Consider the following 25312-nt stretch of genomic DNA (forward strand, 5'->3'; position numbering starts at 1 on the left):
TGCTGGATGAATCACCCACTTACAGTTAAGTTTGCACATAATGACATTGGTCCTTTCTGTAACTACTATTGGTATCTCGTAATACTCTCCTGACAGTCAATCACACAACACAACTGGTCTAGTGCTAATGATTGCACGTCGCCGATGGCTACGACAGACTGAATTGTTGTACCTTAGTCGCTACGTCGAGAGCCCGGAATGTCTGTTTTAGCATTCCGTAAGGGAGTGGTTATCCTGTTACTCCTCTTCTAAACAAAAACAAAAATATAACTTTATTTGTCAATACAATATACACATAATGCTGAAACATAAATCACTAAATTGCAATACTTTGGCACAGCCTAAACCACCTACCCTAAACTAGTAACACCAATTTACAGAAATACTTTAATAAGGAATTTGATTCTGATAGAACTGAATAAAATCGTACGTCTTCGACCTGAAACTTTGATAGCTGTTGCGAATGACCTGCATCATGTAAGCGGCCGCTTCCTTATCTGTTGCGTTCGGCGAGAAGCGCGTCCTCAATCGATTGATGGTTTGACCCCTAAAGCAAGGCAGGCCCGTGTCCAACATTAAGGATACGAGAGAGATGATCGCTTCCTGATGCGGCCTAAAAACGCGACGTGATCCAGCGCTCGATCAATAGATACCTACCTCACAGCCAGATACGCCTGAATGCACAGTTCACAGAACCACTTAAACGGTTCCGCGTCCATCACGCCTCCCATGATCATGACCATCTCGTTGGTTAATTTAATGTCGGGCTCGAAGCCCAAGTTCCCGCCCGGTGACGATTCGAACATGAACCCGAAGTCAATGTGGATGAGGTGCCCGTCAACGTCCAACATGATATTGCCGTTGTGCCTATCTTTAATTTGCAGTAGGAAACCGATGACGCTGTACGCCGCCATTGACATGACGAAGTTCCTGCGCGCGCTTTGAAACTCCTTCGACCCCTCGTCGCCGTATTTCTTCAGGAAGTACTCGTACATGCCGATGTCGGTCTGTCGACCCAACTGATCGCGCGATTTCGCGTTTGGAACGCACTCGATTACGCCGCACTGAAAACGAGAACGGTAGAGGAGTGGCTTTCGAGTGAGACACCTACGCCTGGTGCGGTGGCGACGACGCGATACGGGAAAAGGTACAGATCTAAGCCGACCAGTTGGAAGATGTTCTTAAATATGCTGATCACTTGCAGCGCCAACATGTCCTGGCGAACGTCGTCTCCCACCTTAAAGATGGCGGCCTGCCATGTTTCCGGTCCCATTGACATCGCACTGTTCTGTAAGAAGTTGTCGCGGTGAATTCAGATAATGAAAATAAAGAATTCGCCCCCCCCCCCACCCGCTTCCCAAAGGACAATCTATAAAATAATCATAAGCAAAAAAAACTGATCAAACATAATAACACGTGCGGGAATGGATACGCATCCTCAACCGTGATCAAGAATGCGTTGCGATTTACCGTAGTTAAGCTCTGCTGATTGCTCGAAACGGCCATAGCAATATTCTCCAGTTCGTTTATTCCGCACCTCGCGACCTTGAATCTCGCCAGGTACGGCGCCTTGGCGGCACTTTGCATCGGCGTTCCGCTCTTGTAATCGATGTCCAACACCATCGCCTCCGGATTGCTCGGCAGATAGCAGCCGGCCTGCACCTTGATCTTGGCGAGCGCGGTCAGGCAGGCCTGCTTGCGCTCGGGCCCCTTCGGATACGGCCTGATCTCGCCGCTAATGTTCGTTATCTTGTCAAAGAAGTCGAACTCTCGCTCGTAGAACTGCTTGGCCGGGCCGGAGATCGACGAGAGGATCTTGTTCGACAGCGAGTCGAGCACGTCGTATAGAACGACGTCCTTTTGCTGCATTTCTTCGTCGGTATACATGTTCGTTTTCATATTCCAGATTATTTGGTGCGCGACCACTTGCGAGATTTTCGCTATGTACTTAATATATTCGACTAGATATCCCATCTGAAAATGACGTTTCGCCATTACACGGTATTCCAAGTACTTTACTTACAGTGTCGTGCCTAAGTGCCTGAACAATCTGAGGAATGTACAATAATACTGCGTCGGGGGGATACGAACGTAACGCTTTTATGGCGTACTGGGCGGTAATCGGATGTGGAGGGTACTGACGACTGAAGTACGACAGCGCCTGTATGGGCGACACCTTCCCCCAGGTGAGCATATGAACCAACTTCGGATTATCGTTTAGGATCGTGTCCGTTGTCGCCAGATACTGTAGCGCTTCCGGTATGTGACCGACGCTGATCGGCTTTTGGATCACTTGGTGGCGGACCTCGTTGATGATCGGATCCAAATTCTTGAGCCTTACCGGTAGGTAGACGGCGAGCGCGGGCGATATGTCCCACGCGAGGCGCGTGTAATCCTGCCACTGCTTGTCGGTGATGGTCTTCGCACGCCACGCCGCCATGTTTCCCGTGCCGGGCATCATTAGTTCGGCCCGCGAGCTCGGATTGTACCAAACGATGAGAAATTCAATTTCGACCGCCTGCGAAAAAAACAGCTTTACAGTAGTAGCACAGTGTACAGAATAGACTATTGACCCCCCCCCCCTCTTGACTTCTACAATCGATTATTCTTTCCCGCCCATATACGGTTAAGTATATACAACATCTTTAAACACTAACGGGATGTACCGTTACAGTACCCCCTCCTTGTTTTTATAAGTGAATAACCTAATAAAATTACAAAAACAACAAACTAACGCTAATTTCTGTTCTGAATATCAACTATTTAACGATTCCTGAATCCTCTATCATGGGCCTTGAATCTTTATTCTTAAGTTTGTCCCCAATTTCGAGTTTTGAGCTTTAATTCGTGAGCATTGTAAATCTTGAGTGCTCTCGAATCTTGGTTTTGGGTCTTACGCCTTATATTGTGAGTATTGAGTCTTGAACTGTGAATCATGTATTTCGAGATTTGCGAATGATGTCTTGATTCTTGAGTTTCGGTGATTGACTCCTCAAAACTTTCCCTCGTCCCTCGCCCTTGAGCCTTAAGTATTCTTTTTCGAATTTTGGGTCCTCATTGTTGAACCTTCAGCTTTAGTTATTGAGTCTTGAGTATTGAATTCCGAACCTTGAGTCTTAAACCTTGTTTTGAGCCTTGAGCACTATAATATGAACCTTGGATGCTGAACTATAGATCCTTAATTTTGGGTTTTGAGCCTTTAGTCATGGGGTGTGAACCTTTACCTTCGAGTGTCGAGTTTTGACTTTTGATCATTGAGCCTTGACTGTTGAATCGCGTGTGTCTTGAGCCTTGAAGACGGTATCTTGGTTATTGAGTCTTGCGTAAGGAATCTTGGGTCTTGAAACTGGAGTTTTCGTCCTTTAGCATTGAATGTTAATGTTAGGCCTTGTGTTATGAGTCTTAATTTTTGAGTTATAAGCTTTAATTGTTGTATTGAATTTAGAACATTGAGTTTCGAACCGTAATAATTGAGCCTTGAGTCCTCAACTTTATATGACTCTTGAATCTTGCACCGTAAAACTTGGTACTCCTATCTCGTGACCATGTAGCAATGCTAGATTTGATCCGTATCTAAACTTTCATTTTTTTCATTGTCTGGATACATTACTACCAATTGGCGGCTACGCCCGACGTCGTCGAGTTCACTTGTTTTTCTACCTTCCCGTCGCAGCGATTAGAACTGGCAACACGGGCTCGCTTCTCTACTCAACACAGCTTTATTCTAAATGCGCACCGTTTTTGGCTTTATCTCCAGACATACTTTCTTTCACGTTTACTATGAAGCGGTATAAAGGAAAGAAAGTAATCATCTGATCTTAAAATAGAATAATGATTGTGAAATTCAGTATATGATCGCAGAGAAAAAAAAAGCTTATCTAACATTTTTCCATTCTTGACTCATCTAACTTTACCCCAGGTCTCTCTGCAAAAATCGCAAAAGTAACATGACCCGGAGGTTCATTATACAACCTGATCCTCAAATATTTGATAACTTCCTGAATCGTTCCTCTAACTCAATTTCCTTTCCTTTCCTTATTGAAATAAGTCGCCGTCCTACCGCTTCAATGGATTTACACTTAATGCAATTAATTCCAGATGTCCCTAATCTGTCTTAACGTATTGTAACTAAACAATAAATCAATTAAAATACAAGGCGATTATTTAAACAAAATTGAACATCTAATAATTCAAATACTATGATCGTAATTGTGTTCAATCTAAATTAACGATCACATTTAACAAAAAAATGAGATTTACATTATAAAGGATGACCTATCATTCCTAGCGATGCTGATTGATATAGTTTTCTGTTTATACCTATAAGGGCATCTCCCCCCCCCACCCGCGATATACTTACTAGCAGCCCCAAAATTAGATTCCGTTTTTTAATGTAGCACTTGACGAAGTTATCGGCGACGGGAATGCGCTTCGATTTCGCCGATCGCTTACTGAGCGTCGCGGTGCTGCTCGACAACGGTACCGTGTTAATCCAACCGGTCGTCGGTCGATTGAACTCGTTTGGTCTCGCCATTTCGGGCGTGTGCAGCGAGGCCATCAGCGGCGTCGTCGTGCTCGTGCCGATGTCTAGATCTGAAAGCGCGCGAGCTTTTAGTACTGACTAAAGTCACTAGATATAGAAAGTATCGCAATCATCCGCCATTTTTGGGCAAATTTCCTGCCAACTTAAAAAAATTGACAAATAAGATCTGATAGCTGTAATTTTTTCTAACCTAACTTCATAGTACTGTCATGTTTTATAAAAATATATACAGATATCTCCAAACAGGTGGAACAATCCCTAACATTAAAGTTACTAGAATCTGGTAACTTCCACCATTTTTGGGCAAAAATCATGCGTTCTCTCTCTAACACACGAGCCCAATGGATTGCGGTACTTTCTATATTTAGTGACTTTAGTACTGACAGTAGAAGGACGCCACCTACCGCCCACGTCGCTCGCCTTCAGGTACTTCTTATCGGCGTACATGTTCTGCCAGAATCGTATTAGCGCGTCGATGTCTTTGCGCAGGTCCTCCGCGTCCTGTGTGGGGCAGCAGACCGGCCTGCAGAAGTAGTCCAGGCAGCTGCAGTAGATGCGTTCCCTCAGGACGTTCTTCGCGAGGTTTTTCGGGAGTACGTCGCCTTGCAGCAGCGACAGGCCGCAAGCTAAAAGTCTAAAAGAGAGTTGTAGGGCCGAGGGGTTGACGACTTACTTAAAGCGCACCCCGACGGCGGACACGTCGCGAGTTTGAGGGGGAGGATTCGTGCCGACCGTCATCGTGAGCGAACGGTGGATCAGCATGGCGAACATTTCGACCTTTTCGTAGCTGTTGTACTTGGCGATGTCGATCATGTCGCTTATGAATTGCAACCAAATTCCGTGCGGTTTTACGAAGGGCGGGTTCGGCTCCAACTTGCACCCTTCGTGTACGGCCAGCGGGTTCACCTCCGGGGGCATGACGGAAAACAACCCCAACCGCTTTTGTACGGTACAATTCCACGCCGAAATCATGTCCTGTAGGAAGCGCATCTCCAAATCGGGACGGGCGGTCACTAACCACTGCCAACATTCGACGGCGGTCCGCATCGCTTTAGAGGTAAATAATTCCACTTGCGACCAGGCGATGCAGTGCAGTAATTTGCGGACGAGCACCGCGTTCGATATCAACATGGCGGTCGCGCGCCACAGCGCCTCCTGGTGAATGGAATCCGACTTCTCCCTACAAGCCGTCCACACGTTCTCGATCAGCTTCTCCGTAAGCTCGATGCGTGCTTGCGGTCCAAGAACGTGGAGCATTCCTGCGACCTCCCCGTGATACTTGCTGCGTAAATTCAAGGCGGACGCGAAACTCGACGCGTCGCTTTTGACGCAGTTCGGTCGACGCTCCAAGATGTTCACGTTGAGCGACGCGCTCGTCGTGTTCAGGCTGGTGTATTGGAGGACAGTTTCGATGCCCAAGGCCAATCCGGAGTGATGCCACATACCCGACCACGGTATCTGGTTTAAGTACTCCACGATGTACGATCGGGTCCATTGGGGCGCCCAAGTCATTGCCTGCATCATGATTCGCTTTGAGTAATCCGCGAAGTCCTTAACGATCATCTCGCGCGCCTCCAACGTGTCCATCAGCTGAATGGAGTAGGGCGTCGATGGAATTTTCAGCGTGGGCGTCTCCTGATTGTGATTAATCTGTAGAGAGTGCGACAGCACTTGTAGAATATCCAACATCGTCCACAGCACCCTAAAAACAACACCGTAAAAGTGCACCAAGGCGGGCGAGGAGTTACCGTCGATTCCACAACAAGTACGGAAACTTGTCGACGAGGCTAACCAAGAACTTATCGGCGATTCGACGAATCTGCTTGTGGTTGTGATTGAAGTGCACGAGCAGAAATTGGGCGTGCTGCTCCAGGTCGGCCTCGCGCGCGGCGTCCTTGGGTTTATTCGCCATCGCCTCGAGGAACTTTTCAAAAAGGCGCTCGGAAACGGACGACACGCACTGCCACATGCCCATCTTGTCCTTCTGCAGCGCGTAATCGCACAAATACTCCATAATCGGTTGGAGACTCGGCTCGCCGGAGTGCTCAACTCTACAGTTACACAAGAAATAAGTGGACGTTCGTTGTTTACTGCAATTCTCACGTGACAATTTTTCTCCTAGGGTAATAGTATATATTATTTCTGCTTAGGGATCTCGTAAATAATTACGATCTTAAGAGCTCATGACGTTACGTTTACTTTTGTTAGAAGCGTTACCGAGTCCGCGCATGCGCGGATTTAATTTTCACTATAAATGTGCTGAGTTTGTTTTTATTTGAATCAGTTATGGTTAAAATTTCAATAAAATATAAGACAGTTGATATTGCGCAGTCTGCGCATGCGCACATTACATTTTTACTGTTTATTACTTGATTGATACTGTATACGATACGTTTGTCTTTACTAGAAGCGTCAATGGTTAAAATTCAAACAAATTCTCCTTAAATACGAAAGTTGTTATTGCGCAGTCTACGCATGCGCATAACTGAATTTTAGTGTTTGCGATTTGTTTACCTTTCTTGGATAAAATTGTCCTTGACCATATTATACATACATTGTATATACGCGCATATTTCATTTTTACTATATGCGATATGTCTGCCTTTACCAGAAACATTTGTGGTTAAAATTTCAAAATAGTATATTTCATAATGAGTGTCGAAAGTGACTGATATCATGCGAGTGCCGTTAGACAAACGAGGCGAAGGCGAGTTTGGCTAATAAGCATGAGCATGATAGTCACTTTCAACACGAGTCGTGAACACTATTTTTTAGACGACTTGAACAATAAAAGCTTTCACTAATATCCCTAATATTTCAAGAATATGTTACGCCATTTTTTTTAAATTTTACTGTGTTGGTTGGGTACGACCGCGGGTTGCTATGGATTGTTAATTGTTTTGTTTTGCTAGTTCTGTCATACAGTGCAGCGATTATTACTAAAACGAATTTTAAGTGGTGCGTAAAATGGAGAGCGATAAAGAAGACTATGTTTTACAACTCACACCACCATCAGTAGTTGAAGCGGCCAGCGAGAATACTTTGGTGTTGCTCCAAACGAAATCGCGACTGCGTTACGAAGATGCATACACCAAATTTATGGAATGACGCAAGATATCCCAAGTGAAATCGTCATTTTCGGAAAACGTTTTGCTGACCTTATTCAGAATTAAAATCTCTATGGGTGTGGTATACCCCCCCCCCCCCAACCAAAGGAGTAACTCAATATTAAACTATTCTCATTTGTAGCTGGGGGATATTCCATACCCCCCGGCGGTGGTATATTCCCCCTTATTCACAATAAAATACACTACAGGTATGGTATACCCCCCAGCCAAAAAGGAGTAACTTAAAATTAAACTACTCTGATTTGTAGCGGTATTCCATATCCCCCAGGTGGTATATTCCCCCTTATTCACAATAAAAAGCACTACGGGTATGGTAATACCCCCCAGCCAAAAAAGAGTAACTTAAAATTAAACTACTCTCATTTGTAGCTGGGTGGTATTCCATACCCCCCCAGACACCCCGGTGGTATATTCCCCTTCATTCACAATAAAAAGCACTACGGGTATGATATACACCCCAGCCCGAAAGGAGTAACTGAAAATTTAACTACACTCATTTGTAGGTGTGCAGTATTCCATACCCCCCAGAGATATATTCCCCCTTATTCGCAATAAAAAACACTACGGGTATGGTATATCCCCCCCCCCGCCAAAAAAGAGTAACTTAAAATTAAACTACTCTCATTTGTAGCTAGCTGGGGGGTATTCCATACCCCCCAGACCCCCGGTGGTATATTCCCCTTCATTTACAATAAAAAGCACTACGGGTATGATATACCCCCCAGCCAGAAAGGAGTAACTGAAAATTTAACTACACTCATTTGTAGATGTGGAGTATTCCATACCCCCCAGACATATATTCCCCCTTATTCACAATAAAACGCACTACGGGTATGGTATACCACCCCGCCAAAAAAGAGTAACTTAAAATGAAACTATCATTTGTAGCTGGGGGGTATTCCATACCCCCCAAAGGTACATTCCCCCTTATTCACAAAAAAAAATCGCTGCGGGTATGGTATACCCTCCAGGGAAAAACGGAGGGCCATTAAATTACTCTCTTTTGTGGTTGGGAAGTATTCCATGCCCTCCAGAGGTATATTCCCCTTTATTCACAAAAAAAATCGCTACGGATATAGTATCCCCCTCGCTTAAAAGGAGTCACTTAAAATTAAACTACTCCCAGACCCCTGGTGGTATATTCTCCCATATTCAGAATAAACATCACTACGGGTGAAATAACTTCCAATCGAAAAGGAGTAACTCAAAATTAAACTACTCTCTTTTGTAGCTGGGGGATGGGGGGGGGTGTATTTCACACCCACCAAACCCTTGCCCCCTCCCCGGTGGTATATTCCCTCCTACTCATAATAAAAAACGCTATACGGGTATAGTATACCCCTCAGTCAAAAGAGAATAACTCTGTAACGAAGCACCCGTTTTTCCGTCCCAAAGTCATGACCGCACAGTACATTTTTGTTAAGCCGTCCAGTTTTGCTGAACACACGGTATCGAGAAGCGTTGGAAGTTTGGCGCTTCGTTACTAAGGGATTTCTGAAGTGAATTATTTGCTGAAGCAGTGAGTCTGTGTTTACATTTTTGTGTAATTGTTTATTGTACCGCCGCTAAGCACCTAAGTTTTGTAATGAATTTATTAGGATTTAAACCGTTCAGGGAGGAATATTTGGATTGTTTTTGTTGCAGCTACCGAATGCTCGCTTACCAAGCAAGAAGGGAATCAATTGATATTTTAAGATTTCAGCGCCGTTAATTATTAAGCATTTTAGATTCCTATAATAAGCGACAACCAGGATGGAGACGAGATCCAAATCAAATTGTTTAGATAACGGCAACAGTTGTTGCGCCGGGAAATTACAAACAGGCCTAGGGGTTAATTGGATTAATGAGTATTATTGAAATTTGAATGCGCTTAATTGGATAAGCATTGTTAATGTTTTAAGTTGTAGAAAAAACTGGCAGGCGGCGTTCAAAGTTATCACAAAATTAGCGCGCTTAAAAAATAGGAAGTACAATGTCCATCTTATATTTTTCCGATAATTGCAGGCCGGGTAATTAATTTTAAACATCTGAGTAAATTGTGTACCAACGCTACCTTAAAGTTTCAACCCAGTAGACGCTCAGCAAAAAAGTGCACTGAGTGAAAGAGAGCTTGTTAACGAAGGCGGACACGTCAGCGGAATTCTTGAGCAGATCCAGAATTTGCATGCGAAGCTCGTGCAATTCCGTCAAGGACACGCTGTCATTACGTACGGCGCTCGTGTAAAGCAGCTCGCGCATCTCGGAGCTGCGCGACGTTTGCGAGACCAACGACGGCGACTTTACGGCGATCTCCTTTACACCCTCGAACCACTCCTGCGGCCACAATCCTAAAACGATCGAGTTACAAAAAGATCCAAAGGCGGGGAGCCTCACCGGAGTTCGAAGCCGTAAATCCCATAACGACGCAGTACAACCAGAAGTCGCGAAATAGCTTGTGAAGTCGAGGTTTCGGCTTCGCGATCGACGGCACGCGACGCAACAGGACCGCGATGACGGGAATGAGAACGCCCAGGTTGCCGGCGGAGCTCGACGCCTTTAGGCCGGGCGATTTTTCGCACGCGCGCTTCCCCTCCAATCCCAGCTGCACGAACAGCTCCAATAGGCGCATTAGCAGTTCGTTCATTTGATGTTCGCCTTGTATATTGGCGGCAATGTTCGCCAAGGCGTTCACAACGGGCAACGAAACGTGTCTACAATTAAAAAAAGTGTGACAACTGTCGAGCGACTTCCAACAGGAACCACTTACACAAAGAGCTAAACGATTATGATTATTATTATTAAAAAATATTATTATTATTATTAAAAAATATTATTATTATCATATAACAAACAAATCTTTCTTTAGAATGTGGCCAAATTCCACATTGTGTCCCAATGCCGTTATTGGCACTGACTGTGGATACAATGGTCTTGGGTTCGAATCCCACTCTGTCTTGAATTTTTTTTTAATAAAAAATTTTTTTTTTAATAAATTTTTTTTTAATAAAAAAATTTTTTTTAATTTTCTGAATTTTTCTGAACTTTCAGGAAACCTCAAACTTTCAAGTTTTTTTTTTTAATAAAAAATTTTTTTTTAATAAAAAATTTTTTTTTAATTTTCTGAATTTTTCTGAACTTTCAGGAAACCTCAAACTTTCAAGTTTTTTTTTTTAATTCTCTGCATGTATTTTTTGAATTTTTTGTAAATAAAAAATCTGAATCTTTTTTAACGTTTAGGGGTCAAAACTTACACAGGATACATGTTTGATACTAAGGTGTTCAGGTTGTTTCATAGATGCACCCTATTCATTGTGTCAAACAATGATGCTCACCGCATGTGACCTTGAAGAGGGGGGGTGAACTATTGAAATGACTGCCGACACAAACAAGCTAGACAGACCCATATGAAACAATTAACAATTTTTGAATCAGAAAACTAAGCGTCTCGAATAATGTTTTTGATAACCAAACGAGTAATATATATATACCAACAATCCTACGTTATGCAACCGTAATAGGTACTGAACGATCTCATAAAATGGCACATATATCCGTACCAAACGCCCACATCCTTCAATCAACATCAAATGGCCCAAGTGTCCAAGTGTAAGCGTTTCATGTTGAAAATACAGTCACGGAGCAATTACCGGTATTGTTTTTTATCATCGGCGACATTCCCATAAGCGGAATTGCTACTCTCGACAGTAATCATGGTAAAAAGCTTCATTACATCCTCGTAGACGTGCGGCCCGCACTGGGCGATAATCATGCAGCCGAGCTGATCGACGATCAAAGTGTCAAGAGCAGATGGCACGCGACAAAATCTCTGCAGAAAGAACTGCAAAATTGTCTCGGTCGTCTTCGGCATCCCCTTCATTGACACGGCGACATGCCCGAGCATGATCACGATGTTCGTCGAGATCAACGTCGACTCGCTGTCGCTCTTTTCGGCTGTAAATAGACGATTGGACACGCTCGCGACGAGCGCGCGTACACAGTCCGGATCCAAAGTATGTGCCGCCTCTAACGCGTAGCACAGGTTTTCAATTGCAACGTCGCGCAGCCGCTCAAAGGCCCACTGCACTGAAGAGAACGGCTTCATCTCCGGCCTAAGCGCGCCACTAACTGCAACGAACGGGAAAATATGCAGTGTGCCACACTCGCAACTCACCAACCGTTCAGTTTGAACTCCTTGGTCTTTTCGTTGGCCTGCCGGTGTAATTTGAACAAAATCGGCGAGGGCGTGATTAAAAAGTCACGCAAGCAGTAGATCGAGGTCGACGCGATGTTCGGAAATTTGGACGCCAACTTTCCGAGGCCCTCCAGGCACACCATCAGTAACGGCATGTGGGCCAGAATGAGACGGTGCCCGTTACTGGAGTTGATCTTCTCCGTTAGCCGCCCGCACAAGCTATCGGCGCCTGTAAGTACAGCGCCGTCAAACGATAGTTGGGGTGGCCGGACTAGTTAAGTTAGTAAAAAAACACTTCGTCAGGTTAGTAGGGGACTATACTGTATAACAAACAGTCACACATAACAAATCAAATAATGCTTCACCTAATATGAGGTTCAGCGCATTGTGAAGGGAAGAAATTTTATAATCTTCATCGACTGCAAAAAGTAAGAAATGGCACCATCGATATCTCAACATTTGTGATGCGTTGGCGCGAATTACTCACCGGTTTCGTCCCTAATAGCCCACACTAGCAAGTCAACGCAGGCCGCGTTCGCCATTACGTTCAACTTGAATTTGTTGATGAGGGCGTAGTTACTTTCGCGCTCCTCCCTTTCGCTGGCGTCGTGATTGCGACTTTGCAGCTCGGTTTGTCCGTTGAGAAAGAGTCCTGTAACGCTGAGAATATTGACAACGCACCCTGAACGATCAGCTGTTTACCTTTCACGAACTCCTGCACGTCTTTAGTGAAAGGAACCGGCAGATCCATCTGCGGCTGCAGCAGCTCCTGCAGTAGCGTAACCATAACCAAATTTATGGTTTCCGAAAACGTCTTATACGGAAATATCTTAATTTTCCCGGTGGAGTACACCTCGAGCGACTGCTCGTCCATAAACGCGAGCATGTCCTTCGTCAGCAGCTTCTTCGCCAGACCGAGGATCGTCTGTAAGTGATTTACCGGAAAGAGGAGTCGCGGTTTCTTTTCGGACGCATCTGAAACGCGCAGGTGGGGGAATTGGTTAAAGCTCGAGCCGAACGTCGAGAAGAAGTAGGTCGAGAAGTCGACGTTTGTCGCGCCTTGGTTCGGCGACTGGTCCGAGCTGAAGGCCACGTCCGTTACGTCGTAGCCCTAGAAAATGGCAACTATTAAGGTATGTCTACTTTATACTCGACTCGAGCGCGAAGTTGGTTTATGTACAAGCGAAAGATTCTTGTAAGCGGCCGAATTGCATCCATAAGCTTGTTAAGCATAGACCAACGTAAGTACCTCGACCCTCAACTAAAAAAAGATCGATTCATTCCGCGGGTTTTGAGAGGATAAAAACTTTGCTGTTTAAAGAGAACATGTCTGACTCCCATACTTCACCGACATGCCGTATTAGTTTTTAGATTTTTGACATAAATTTTTTACAGTAGATGGAGTGCTTTCGAAGCTTAAGACGAGGGAAACACATTTCAGAAGGAAATAGAAAAGAGAGCTGGGGAGGAGAATAGGGTGGGGCATTTTATTGACGAAATATCCTCCAAAGAAGACGAGGCAGGAAGTCCCAGAAATAGGAACTGCTGAGAGTTGCTTCTGCCAAGGAGTGCAGAAATAGAAAATGGACGCCATAAATGGCTCGTAGATTCGGACCACGAAATACTCAGTACAGAAGAAACAAGTACAAATTGTGCACAATCCTTGTGCAGGTAAAGCGCATTTTTTTAAAACACCCCTACGAAATTGCTTCCATAAATAAGAAAGTTGGCACTGCGCATGTGCAAAACGAAATTTTGAAAATGGCGTAAAATTTGGTTTTATTCCAAGTGGCTATGTATCAAATTTTATTTAAATGCTCAATGGATATATTTCTTCCAAACGTCCCAATCGCCCTTTGTAGGTACTTTCCTTTGACAATTCACTCTTAAGATATAAGGAATTATAACCGATCGCGACAAGGGATCGAAAAGGAAGACTATGATTAGTATAAATTAATTCCTTTCGTTGAGACCTTTCATTAGAGTACCATGAAGGATAAAACTAGTTCCACTCCCCCCCCCTTCCCCCTCCACCCCGTACTTTGATAAGAGGACAGAAAGAAGAGCAGTAGTTTGTAGAAAACGGTTCCTTTAATTAGAATACAATGACAGATAAAATTAATTTTTAACCCCCCCCCCAGGCCCAGTCGCTCTCTGATCTCGATAAAGAGTGGCGCGGGAAAGTTATAGTTTGTACAAACCAATTTATTTCGTTTCGTTTACCCCCCCCCCCCCCATTTCAAAAGTTTAACTTGGCACCACTAAAGGCATGCGTATGCAAAATCTGAGATCAATTGGTTGTCGTATGTAAAAGTTATGCACGTTTTACTTTCAATAACAGCATCTGAGGAAATAATTCGTGGGGGGGGGGCCTTTTAGACAGCGAAATTTGATGGCCGTCTGGCACACATTCAAGGTATACGCTACCTACTGCAAACAATTCCAGGACTCTAGGACCATTCCCCTAGAAGTAGTTCAAAACGGTAGAAGTGGGTCCGGACAGATAGACGGAGGGACGGACAAAGCGCAATCAATAGCATTTTTTTTTAATTCTTAAAAAATGCGCTAAAAAGAAGTAAACAAGTGCCAGATGTGTTGGGGAATCCGCCCATAAAGAGGCTAATGTCATGACCGAGAAACCAAGAACAAGTGCTTAAACTGTGGAGAGGAGGGGCACTTCAAAGATACATGTCCTAACGATAAGAAATGCCTCGTATGCCACAAGAAGACCGCGGCCGATGGGCTGTCCCGAATTTAAGGTGGTCATTAGGGCAGCAGAAAAGACAAGAAGCTGATAAGCAGGGAGGATCTGGGGGCCAGCAATGGAAAAATGTGAAAGCGGGTGTTTTCGAAACGTGTATGTATACTTAAATTTAAATTGTGCAGTGCGGTCTACGTTTACGTTTTAATTATACAATTTTTGTACATAAGGCGGACGTGTATTGCGATCCACATGCCGCAATATTTTAGATTGGGGGGGGGGGGGGGATTTTTCTATAGAAAATAGAAAGGTTATGTTATTATGTAATTTACATTGAGTATTTTTTTTAATAAAAAAGAGGGTTGTGTTAAGAGAAGGAGGGGGGGGGGGCAATCGATCGGCAACAATACATTACATTTTGGATTTTTGTATGATCCTTTTCATATTTACAGTATATGGAGTGCTTTTGAAACTTTTGATACATTACATTATGGATATTTTGTATAAATTAGGTGAAGGGGGGGGGGGGCATTTTTCTGTAGAAAATAGGAAGGTGATGCAATGTACAATAAGACTAATTTTTTAATCAAATAAAGATGGTTATGTTAAAAAGGACCGGGGGGGGGGGGTGCAATCGACATTTTGGAGGTTTTGTCAAACCATTTAAACATTTACAGTGTTTTTGAAGCTTATGTGAGGGGCTTTTTGTATAGAAAATGGAAAGGTGAAGGTATCTAGGTATATCAAATATATTTTTTATTAAAGAAAAGAAGAAAAAGAAGGCTATGTTAAGATGTCGGAAGGGGGGGGGGGGGCAATCGACAGGACGCAAGGAATACATGATGTTTTAGATTTTTTGTAAGTATGAATTCAATAAAAAGGAGGTACAATCTACATCAAGAGCATTTTTCATAAAAAAAAGAGAGTTATGTTAAGAAAATCCCGGGAAGGGGAGGGGGGGTTGCAATCGACAGGTCGCAATACATTACATTTTAAATTTTTTGTATGATCATTTTCACATTGACAGTATATGGAGTACTTTTGAAACTTAGGTGAGGGGTGGGAGAGGCATTTTTCTATACAATATAAAAAGGTGGTGCAATCTATATCAAAAGTAATTTTTTTTATTAAAAAAAGAGGGTTATGTTAAGAAGGGACCAGAGGGGGTGTGTTGCAATCGATATTTTGGATTTTTTGTATACTTAATCATTTTCACATTTACAGTATACGGAATGATCTTGAAGCTTAGGTGAGGGGGAGGGGGGCCTTTTTGTGTAGGAAATAGAAAGGTGAAGGTGTCTATATCAAAAATACTTTTTATTAAAAAAAAGAAGAAAAAAAAAGGGTATGTTAAGGTGTCGCAGGGGGGGGGGGCAAACGACAAGTCGCAAGGAATAATAATAATGCACATTTACAGTAGATGGAGTACTTCTGGGGGGGGGGGGGGGGGCATTTTTCTATACAAAATAAAAAGGCGGTGCCATCTATATCAAAAGTAATTTTTTGTTAAAAAAAGAGAGTTATGTTAAGAAGAGACCAGAGGGGGTGTGTTACAATCGAAATTTTGGATTTTTTGTATACTTAATCATTTTCACATTTACAGTATATGGAGTACTTTTGAAGTTTATGGGGGGAGGGGGGCATTTTTCTATAGAAAATAAAATAAAAAGGTGATACAAAATTTACATCAACAGCATTTTCCATAAAAAGGAGGTTATGGTAAGAAAATCACGGATGAGGGGGGGGTTGTTGCAATCGTCAGGCCGCAATACATTACATTTTGGATTTTTTATACAAATCATTCTCAGTTACAGTATATGGAGTGCTTCCCAAGCTTAGGTGAGGGGGGGGGGGGGGTTCTATAGAAAATATAAGAGTAACCTTCTTGCAGACCGGAAATACATTACATTTTAAATGTTTTTTCAAAATCATTTTTGTACTGTATATGGAGTGCTTTCGAAGTTGAAGTAAGGGGGGGGGCGCATTTCTCTATAAAACTACAAAGGCCGCAATACGTTACATTTTGGATTCTTTGTATAAATCTTTTCACATTTAGAATATACCTATGGAGTACTTTCGAAGAGGTTAGGTGAAAGGGTGGAGGGGGGGCATTTCTCTATAGCGATTTTCACATTTAGAATATATGAAGTGCTTGCGAAGCTGAGGTGAAGGGGGAGAGGAAGGTATCGCTCCAAAATGTTACATTCCGTCTAAATTATCCCAACTTTCCCACCTCAAGGTGGCACCACCTCTTAATGAGTATCCGGGAAAAATTTTAGCATTTGGGGATCTTTGAACGTGAACATAATAAATTCGAACAAAGTTTTGGAAATTTTGAAAAACATATTGAGTGACACAGGGAAGGAATACTTAAAATTTCTAAATTTTATGGTTTACATCGCGCGTCTATTTATAGACTCTTATCAATATCGGGAATACGAACTTGTGAACCTAGATGCCTATTTAAACTGGACGAGGCGTACCTTCTTCCATTGGAGGACCTGCAATTACCAAAGAACGCTGACCTTAACCTAGGGTAATTTATTCACCACGGATCTCTATGAGGTTTTCAAATGATACAGACTAAAAGGTATTTTAAAATCAAACAAATTCAAAAAATCAATGTTATAAAAACCATAACGTAAGTTCGGACAAAGTCTATTCGATTTCAAATGAATAAATGCTGTAAACACTGTAACGGGTGGTCGCTTTAGAATTAAAAAAATAATTCTTCGAATGTAAGCATAGGAAAATCTACACTTGTACCGCTTCATAGTGAACTTGAACAAAGATGTGTATGGCGATAGTAAAACCGAGAGTAAAACGGTCCGATTCAAGAGGTTATGTTGTACAGTACCGGGATATAACATCTTCGATAAAACCGATGGAAAAAAACTCTGGCATTCAGTCCAATGTACCAGAGAATGTCTGGACTTTTTTTGCCGAGTCTGGACCAGGTCAAGGTGAAGGGGGCGTGCTACATGGCGGTGACCTTGGAAAGTATGCCAAGGTGAAGCAAAAAAGTTTTCGTTTTCAAGATCATCGGTGGTCAATGTTGTGTTGCCATATTTCACTTTCAAGGTTACCAAACGTCAACGACCCAATTTTTTGGTGTCACATTTTACTTTGATTTCATTTTGAGTCAATGGCCTTTTTGTGCGGTTCGGGTTCGCGTTCACGTTTTGGGTATTTTATCTATTTTAACAAGCCTCATTGGTATGACTATTGACTTCACATCAAAAGGACTGTAAGGCGAAGGGGGGGGCACATTTTTCTATTTGTAGGAGTGGCACCATACAGTAAGCTTTAAAGCACAAAATGTTCTCTACGTCTACTCTTGTAATACCGACCCTTGAGTAACCATGTACATTGTTTAATAAATAAAACAAGACGCGGAAAAACACAATAACCTACATCTTGTGTTGAATTATACAGGGCGAATCACACAATGTTTACTTAACGTAATACTATTTATTTATAATTAAAATCAAAATCAACATACCACAAAAGGAAACATAATAGATAAATAAAGATGTAGAAGGGAAAAGAAAGATCGAGAGCGAGATGGGGGAAAGGAAACTTTTTTTTAAATGTCTACTAAATTTTGTTGTTGTAAATCTACCAATTTCGTATTAATATCAATTATTGTTCGTATTAATATCAGTTGTTCAAGTGTGTATCAAGTATTTACTAAATTGTTTTTAATGTTTTTTTTTTTAATTTTTAAGAATTGATTTTTCTACCTTTTGAATTCTCAGTTTTATGGTGGTTTTCAATGTTTTGAATTTTTTATTGCTTCTAATTTTTTGGATTTTAAATTCTTAGTTTTTGTATATTTTTATTTCAGTTTTGTTTAAATTTTTACCAATTTTCCAATTTTAATAATTTAAAATTTTTTTTATTTGCAACCTTTTTATTTCTCAAATTTTTGAGTTCTCGATTTTTTATAAATTCATATTTTTTTAATTTTCAGAATTTCAAAAAAAAATGTTTCACTTCTACAGGAGAGAGGAGACCGGAGAAGAACCAAGGAAGAGGAAAAAAATGAAATAGAGCGAGAAAGAGAGGGAAAAAAGTCGAAATTGGGGCGGTTAAAAGAGACAGAATATTTGTAAAAAGTTACAACCCAACAGATTCTAATTTTTTTTACAAAATATACTAGCAAGAGACTCGTAGGGCGACATCTGTAATAAATTTTTGTAAACGCAACAAATATATTCCCATCTACAAGAAAGTTCATAAATTCTTTGGTAAAAGGGGTTGGTTGCATACTACTAGAAATTTCCGTAAATGAGAAATTCAAAGAATATGAAGTCATGCTGACCGTATAGTAATCATAAGAAAAAAGGGGAACAATATTATCGAAACAAAAGAATGAATAAAATAAAAGATAAACCGTGACAAGAAGCTTGATTGTTGGAAAAGTGAGGTTATATTATCTATCACATTTTACAGCGCCATCTATTGATTGCTCACTTCCCTATCGAGCCATTGTTGTGACTCGCCCCGTATAAACTCTGTAAGTTTGCAACACATTGCATGCTACGACGCAGACGAAACTCAACAACTATGTTAGTGCGTAGCTACGAATCGTGTTAGAAGAAAGCGACATAATGTTGACATTACCAGTATTGGCAGCGCTGTTTGTAATGGTAGGCTCAACGGTAACAACTGAAATGTAAATAGGTACAGTTCGGGGGGGCGGGAGGTTTACTGGCGTAAACAACAAAAAAAATTCAAACCGCCGTAAGCGCGAGCACAATCTTCTCACACCTACCTGCGTTATCGCGAGGATGTCGAGCGCGGCGGTCAGATTTCCCGAAAGGCTGCGAGGGACGATCGGTCGAAAGTTGCTGACGCTCCGCTTGTAAACGATCGGCTTTTCGGTCCGGTTCGGTACGATCGGTGGCTCGCCCTTCGGGAAGAGGCGTAGAAAGAGAGCCGGATCGGACATGTGAAATCTGCCCATGGCTCGAGCAAGTCCGACGAGTACCGGCAAGATATTCTTGCAAAGGTGCAGCTTGGTACCGCTAGTGATCGCATCTTGTTCTTGTATCGTTTTAACGGTACTGACGAGTATTAGGAAGCAGTCAACCTGACAGTTGATGATTTCCTCGCGAAACGTCTCCGCCTTAACGGCGAGATCGCAAAGTAGCGTGTGGATGCAGAAACTGAATTTCTCTGCGATCGGTATACCTACAGGAAGATACTAAAATAATCGCCCACCTTATAAATGGCTTACGGTCAGTAGGATATGTGCGAATCTCATCTTTCCAGATTGCCTTAATGAGACCTCTCGCCAAAGAAAGTAGATAGGAGATGATTTTATCCGAATGCTGTAGACCCGATTCTAGTAGGTAGATTCCGAGTGCAATTACGGCATCTTGGTCACGGTTGCTCAATCGAAAAACACCACTCGTAGTCTCGACGGGGCATAAAGAGATTAAGGGCAGCAGCTAGAAGATTCCACTTGAACTAAATGTCGACAGTTTAATTGGCATTTACCTTCTCCCATTCGATTTCTTTTATGGCGGCTAGGCATCGTGCCAGGTGTTGAACTGTCTTGTGGAAAAACTGCCTTTCCATTTTTGGGCGGAGATCGCCACTTTCGACAATTTAATGATTCATTTCAGCCTCGAAGAGGACAAAATCTGAAGTACAAGGTTATGTTGTTGAGAAGTGTTTATTTTACTCCAGAGAACAGCTGTGATGAGGCGCTGTCATTCAATGGCGACGTTCAATTGTTTGTTGCAAGCGCCTTGTGTGTTGCGTAGCTGGAGGGGCAGGTAACACTACACTCATATTTTGTCGAATTTTTAGGAAAACTAAGCAAAATTGGGAATAAAAAAGGCACTCTCTTATAAGGGACTTCTTAATCTTTTGTTTGTTGTGGTTTGAAAAGTGAAGAAGCTGATCGCCTGATCAGAACATTCACCTCCCTACAAATGAAAGTCATTATACAATGTGGTTTACCCGAATTCGGCCATTGTTTTTCGGGGCGTCATTGGTTGTACTTCAAAAGAGTGGTGGAATTGGCCCAATCGCCATAGGATTAAAACACATACTTTAATCCCTTGATATACCGTGCGTTTAACTTCAACTGGAACATAGGATTTCGCATTTATTTATTTATTTCCGTTACATTAAAAAAAAAGCGTTAAACTATACGAGTAGTTCAAATGAGTAGTAGGTAGGTGCAATGTACAACTGTCACCTTCAAATCTGCCGCCCTGCAGATAAATTTCAAAAATGCTTTCTAAAGCAGTGGCGCACCCAGACAAAAAATACGGTGGGGGTTATTGAAATTAGTAAATCCAAAATGTTAACACAAATTATATTTTTAATAAACAAAAGATTACACAGTTACACTTACACTTTGTCCGAAAAAAACAAAACAGAACAGAAAAATTATTTATGACTAAAAATATTAAGTTAAACTAAGTTTTAATTTTCTAGATTTCTGTGCGAATTTCTCTAAAATATTTTCCACAGAAGGGGTCATGTTTCTATAAATGTTTAGAAGAGTTAAGCCATTTAGTCGGTTTTCGGAAGAACTATTTCTTAAATAATTTTTGAGTCTTCTCAAAGTTGAACCAGACGCCATACATATTTAGATTTAGTTATTTTCCTAACAAGTGCGCGAAGTTAGTGATTCCGAACCGAAAGCAGGATGTACCTGCTTGAAGTTTGGAATCACCTTCGCGCGCATGTTAGGAACAACGTTTTTCCTACGATCGTCTAATTATTTTAATTAGAATCGTTTAGGGCCGGTTGCACAAAGACAGTTTAAACCTAGCTTGGAATTAACCAATGGATTACGGTCTAGGATTGGTTGAAATTTGACGTTTTGTCAAATTTCAACTAATCATATGTCTTAATCCATTGCGTTAATTTAAACGAAGTTTATACTGCGTTTGTGCAACCGGCCCTAAGTTTTGTCACAGGATTTGTCAAGATTTGAAACCATTGAACTATATACTCTGTAACTGGAACGGCATCGAGCGCCAAAATCGCGTGCCGCAATGATTTTAGGCAACCAGCATAACGTAGGTATTCTCATCCTTGTCTGGCACGTTGTTTTGTATTGCATATGCAGGACCGATCACATGTATTTGGTTAAAAATACAGATAAGTAAATAAACTGGGAGGTTGGGGCCTTAGAAAGATAAAGATAAATGCTTGCCGATGCTTTTATAAGAGCCAATATCGATTTGTTAATGGAATATCTTAAAATATATACTTAATAATGTGGTAAACTGCGCCATTTCTCACTCACACACTCACATACTTGATTCTTGAAGTTACAAGTGTAATGTCAATAAATTAATGTCATTCATGGTGGCTCGACGCATTCCATTTACTTATTAACGTAAAATAAAGTTATAAACATTGGTTGTGTTCGTTTGTAACGTACACTTTACATAATATACTTATTAGCAAGGAGGCACCTAATATATTACAATTGGCGTCGAGGTAAAAGTAAATCTACAAAAGCACTTTTTTTCAGAATAAAATGAGATTAAAGAATCATGGTTACTTTAAGAGCAAAAATTCAATTTACTCGTAGTGGTAATTGGACCAGAGGGTTAATTGCGCTACTTATATAACCCAGTTTTCTTCCAAGATGAAATGTACGCCGAGTTATATGAGGTCAGAATTACACCTTCTACAAAAGGTCTCCCATATTTTCCGGAACTCACCTTTATAACTTGGCCCCAAAAAAACTCAAGACCTGCAAATCCTTCGGAATATTTCGTAGGGAAAGAAAAAAGTTTTTCAAATGTAACTGCTTCTACACCATTAAAGCATAATGTGGATGGATATGGATGTAGAAAATGCAAACCGTGATATTTTCTACTCTAACTTTTGTGATATACCTGTGTGATATGTGTACCTATGCTTTTATATTTTATCTTTACACTTTGACGCCTCTTAATGTACGTTCATTGTACGCCGAAGGAATCGGTAATAAATAAAAAAATCAATCCTTAAAGGTATTTTTCGCCCCATTAGTGAGCAGTATCAATAATAATGTTGAGTAAAAAATTAAATAATAAAGCATATTCAAATTAGTAAGTCAAAACGGCTTTATAGGTTTTGGTGGCTATAACGCTTTTCTTCATATGATGCTCTCTAGCGAGTGGAATCATTGAATTAGTATTAAACAGTGGGAAAGAAGAATTATCATTCATAAGGACAGTATAAATGAGTGTGAGGTATGTACACATTAGTAAAGAAATCTGAGCGGTGCAAATGCCGTCATGCGCAAAAATATTAAATGCGCGCGTCGAGGTTGAAAAATGTTATCAAAACGTACCCATGAAATTGAATATTTGAATTTTTATTATAAAAATGATTGCACGTATATGCAACATAATTCATGACCATTCTTGCAAATCTCTTAATAACTTATTTTAGACAAAAATAAGCAAAATGTAAGACGTAGTATAAACCATCCCATAAGCCCACATGAGTGGAACAAGGTAAGGGATACCTACCTCTACCCATCTCTCTCTCACAAAAATTCGCCACGGCCCCTGGCAACGGTTTATTACGGGCGATGCCGTTCCAGTTACAGAGGATATAGTTCAATGTTTGAAACTGATAATTTATTGTGACAATCAAGTTGTATGGTTGCTATGGATTAAACATGCAAATTATAGTGCGCGAATGGATCACTTTGTGCACGCGGTTTGCGTGCGGGAATGATTAATTCATAAACGATTGTAGGAAAAGATTATTTTAAAAAAATCTATCAGTGCTTAATTTCGGGGGGGGGGGCCGAAAACCCCCCCTATGGATGCGCCACTGGTCTAAACAGATGGAAATTGAAATTATAAATTTATGCAAAGGTCACAACTCACAACAGTGCAAGGCCAAACCGCGATTTACTTGATGTCCAGTCTCAGAGCAAGAGTCCAGCATCCTACATAACCTAAAAATAATTAAAGGCTGGTCCCAGCTGGTTCAGTTGTGACTCGCACATTATTCAATACAACTTAAATCATCTCTTCATTAAATCCAATAAATCATTACATCGCACTTGAACGTAACTATTATAGTCCAGTCAGTCAGTGAGTAGCATTATTGAACGCTCCCATTCCTGGTGGCCTCTGAAAGTTGGCAACACTGCAGTAGAAACCCGCGATTAAAATAATTCCATTTCTCTTCTTTTGCGTCAAAGCAAAGTCGTATTTCGTTTACGGTATACACGTTTCGTGTCATCAGACTTAAAAGTACGTAAAAGTTTATTAAATGCACTTAAATTCAATTCGTTTAAACTGTACGACAGCATAATAATTAACAATTTCTTTGCGGATGAGTGAAATATTAACGGATAAAAATACATTTGAGGTTATGCCCCCCTTAATTTTCACATTTCGTTTTCAGCATGCGTTACGTGGCTGCCTACCTTCTCTCAGTCCTCGGCGGTAAAGCCGCGCCGGCCGCAGGAGACATCGAGAAAATTTTGAGTTCGGTCGGTATCGAAGCGGACGCCGACAAAGTTAAGAAAGTCATTTCGGAACTCAACGGCAAGTCGATCGACCAGGTGATGGCCGAAGGTAAGTCGTCGCTACTGATACAGTCCAGTGTAAGTGTTTATGTAAATTTTAGGTCGTGAGAAGCTCAGCGCGATGCCCTCTGCCGGTGCCGCACCAGCCGCCGCCGCTGCTGGAGCCGCGCCAGCCGCTGCGGCCGAGGATAAGAAAGGTAAATTCCCCGTTTGTGGTAGAAAGGAACGTGTGCTGACTGTTTTTGTTACAGAAGCCAAAAAGGAAGAGAAGAAGAAGGAGGAGTCAGAGTCGGAAGACGAAGATATGGGTTTCGGACTTTTCGACTAAAGTGTTGTTTGTACATTATCGGTCGATTTTGTAATAAATTTATAATACTTTTGTAGTTTTTTCTTGTAGGTGAACGCTGTCCATAATGTGTGGGAGTAACCCCTCATTTTGCTTAGATTTATTAATGGAAAACGGAGGAAATTTTAATAAGTGGAAATGCATTACAATTTACTGGTAAATTGAGAATGTGCTGGAACTGTCCTGAATCTATTTGTAATTTAGTATGTGGCCTCCCTATTTCTGGCTGTGGTGTTTTTGTTTCATGCTTGATGTGTTTTGTGTAGACTTTTGCTTTATTAAGTTAAATTGGCCTGTGAAGTGACAAAATCTTCCAATTCATCATAATAGAGAAGGATATGTGAATAGGGAAAATAATTGAGACCTAAATATATCCCATTTCATCGGGTATATTGGATTATTTCCATAGGGAAACAGTTTTCGACTTGCCACGGAAAGACAGTGTGGACTCTAGCCATTACACCCCAGATATTAACTCTTCTTTGTACATTCTCTTGATATTCTTAAATTATTTAAAGGTTATTTATATTATAATTATGAATAATCAATTCAATTATTCCTGAAATATTCGCTCATTTGGATAATATTAAATGTATGTACCTAATGATCTTTAGCCTCCTACTATCTTGGCGGGCTAACGCCAACTTCAAGTCACACCGGAATATTTGACCATATTCTGTCGTAGCGGGAATGCCAAACTAACATGGCTGACTAGATTTGAATATTCTCGCTTAAGTTTCCCGCGCGAACCTGTCACTCGGGGGGCCACTCCGAGTGCACTAAGATCGTGATCGTCATGTAGGACACCTAGCGACCTACGTCGTGTAATAACTGGGTTCTCAGCAAGCACTGAGGGCGTTTTATGGGTAAGGAACACCAAAAGCAATAGCTGATGAAGATTATATTGAG

The 25312-nt window shown here is 41.5% G+C and overlaps 2 protein-coding genes across 5 annotated transcripts; one reads left to right on the top strand and one right to left on the bottom strand.

The window, feature by feature from the left end:
* Window positions 1–246: 246 nt before the first annotated feature.
* On the bottom strand, window positions 247–20252 carry LOC116162503 (phosphatidylinositol 4-kinase alpha). 3 transcript variants are annotated; one of them, XM_031476127.1, is made up of 20 exons: window positions 20049–20252; window positions 19786–19999; window positions 19321–19739; window positions 19170–19214; window positions 12545–12953; window positions 12330–12494; window positions 12208–12261; window positions 11826–12071; window positions 11298–11775; window positions 10045–10361; window positions 9725–9998; window positions 6292–6594; window positions 5217–6245; window positions 4948–5177; window positions 4361–4593; window positions 2024–2518; window positions 1471–1974; window positions 1112–1288; window positions 658–1064; window positions 247–613 (listed from the first exon to the last, which is right to left on the bottom strand). In XM_031476127.1, exons 1-20 carry the CDS (start codon window positions 20127–20129, stop codon window positions 388–390), a joined length of 6306 nt encoding a protein of 2101 aa, XP_031331987.1. In that variant the 5' UTR covers window positions 20130–20252; the 3' UTR covers window positions 247–387. The 3 variants fall into 3 exon arrangements, with proteins under 3 accessions (XP_031331987.1, XP_031331988.1, XP_031331989.1); XM_031476128.1 differs by lacking the exon at window positions 19170–19214; XM_031476129.1 differs by lacking the exon at window positions 12208–12261.
* A 3379-nt stretch (window positions 20253–23631) lies between these two features.
* Window positions 23632–24436, top strand: LOC116162505 (60S acidic ribosomal protein P2). 2 transcript variants are annotated; one of them, XM_031476133.1, is made up of 4 exons: window positions 23632–23779; window positions 23934–24106; window positions 24159–24254; window positions 24309–24436. In XM_031476133.1, exons 2-4 carry the CDS (start codon window positions 23935–23937, stop codon window positions 24383–24385), a joined length of 345 nt encoding a protein of 114 aa, XP_031331993.1. In that variant the 5' UTR covers window positions 23632–23779; window position 23934; the 3' UTR covers window positions 24386–24436. The 2 variants fall into 2 exon arrangements, with proteins under 2 accessions (XP_031331993.1, XP_031331992.1); XM_031476132.1 differs by having other exon boundaries at window positions 24159–24436.
* Window positions 24437–25312: the final 876 nt, after the last annotated feature.

The sequence above is a fragment of the Photinus pyralis genome, unplaced genomic scaffold, assembly GCF_008802855.1.
Source record: "Photinus pyralis isolate 1611_PpyrPB1 unplaced genomic scaffold, Ppyr1.3 Ppyr1.4_LG10, whole genome shotgun sequence".
NCBI classification, from domain to species: Eukaryota; Metazoa; Arthropoda; class Insecta; order Coleoptera; family Lampyridae; genus Photinus; species Photinus pyralis.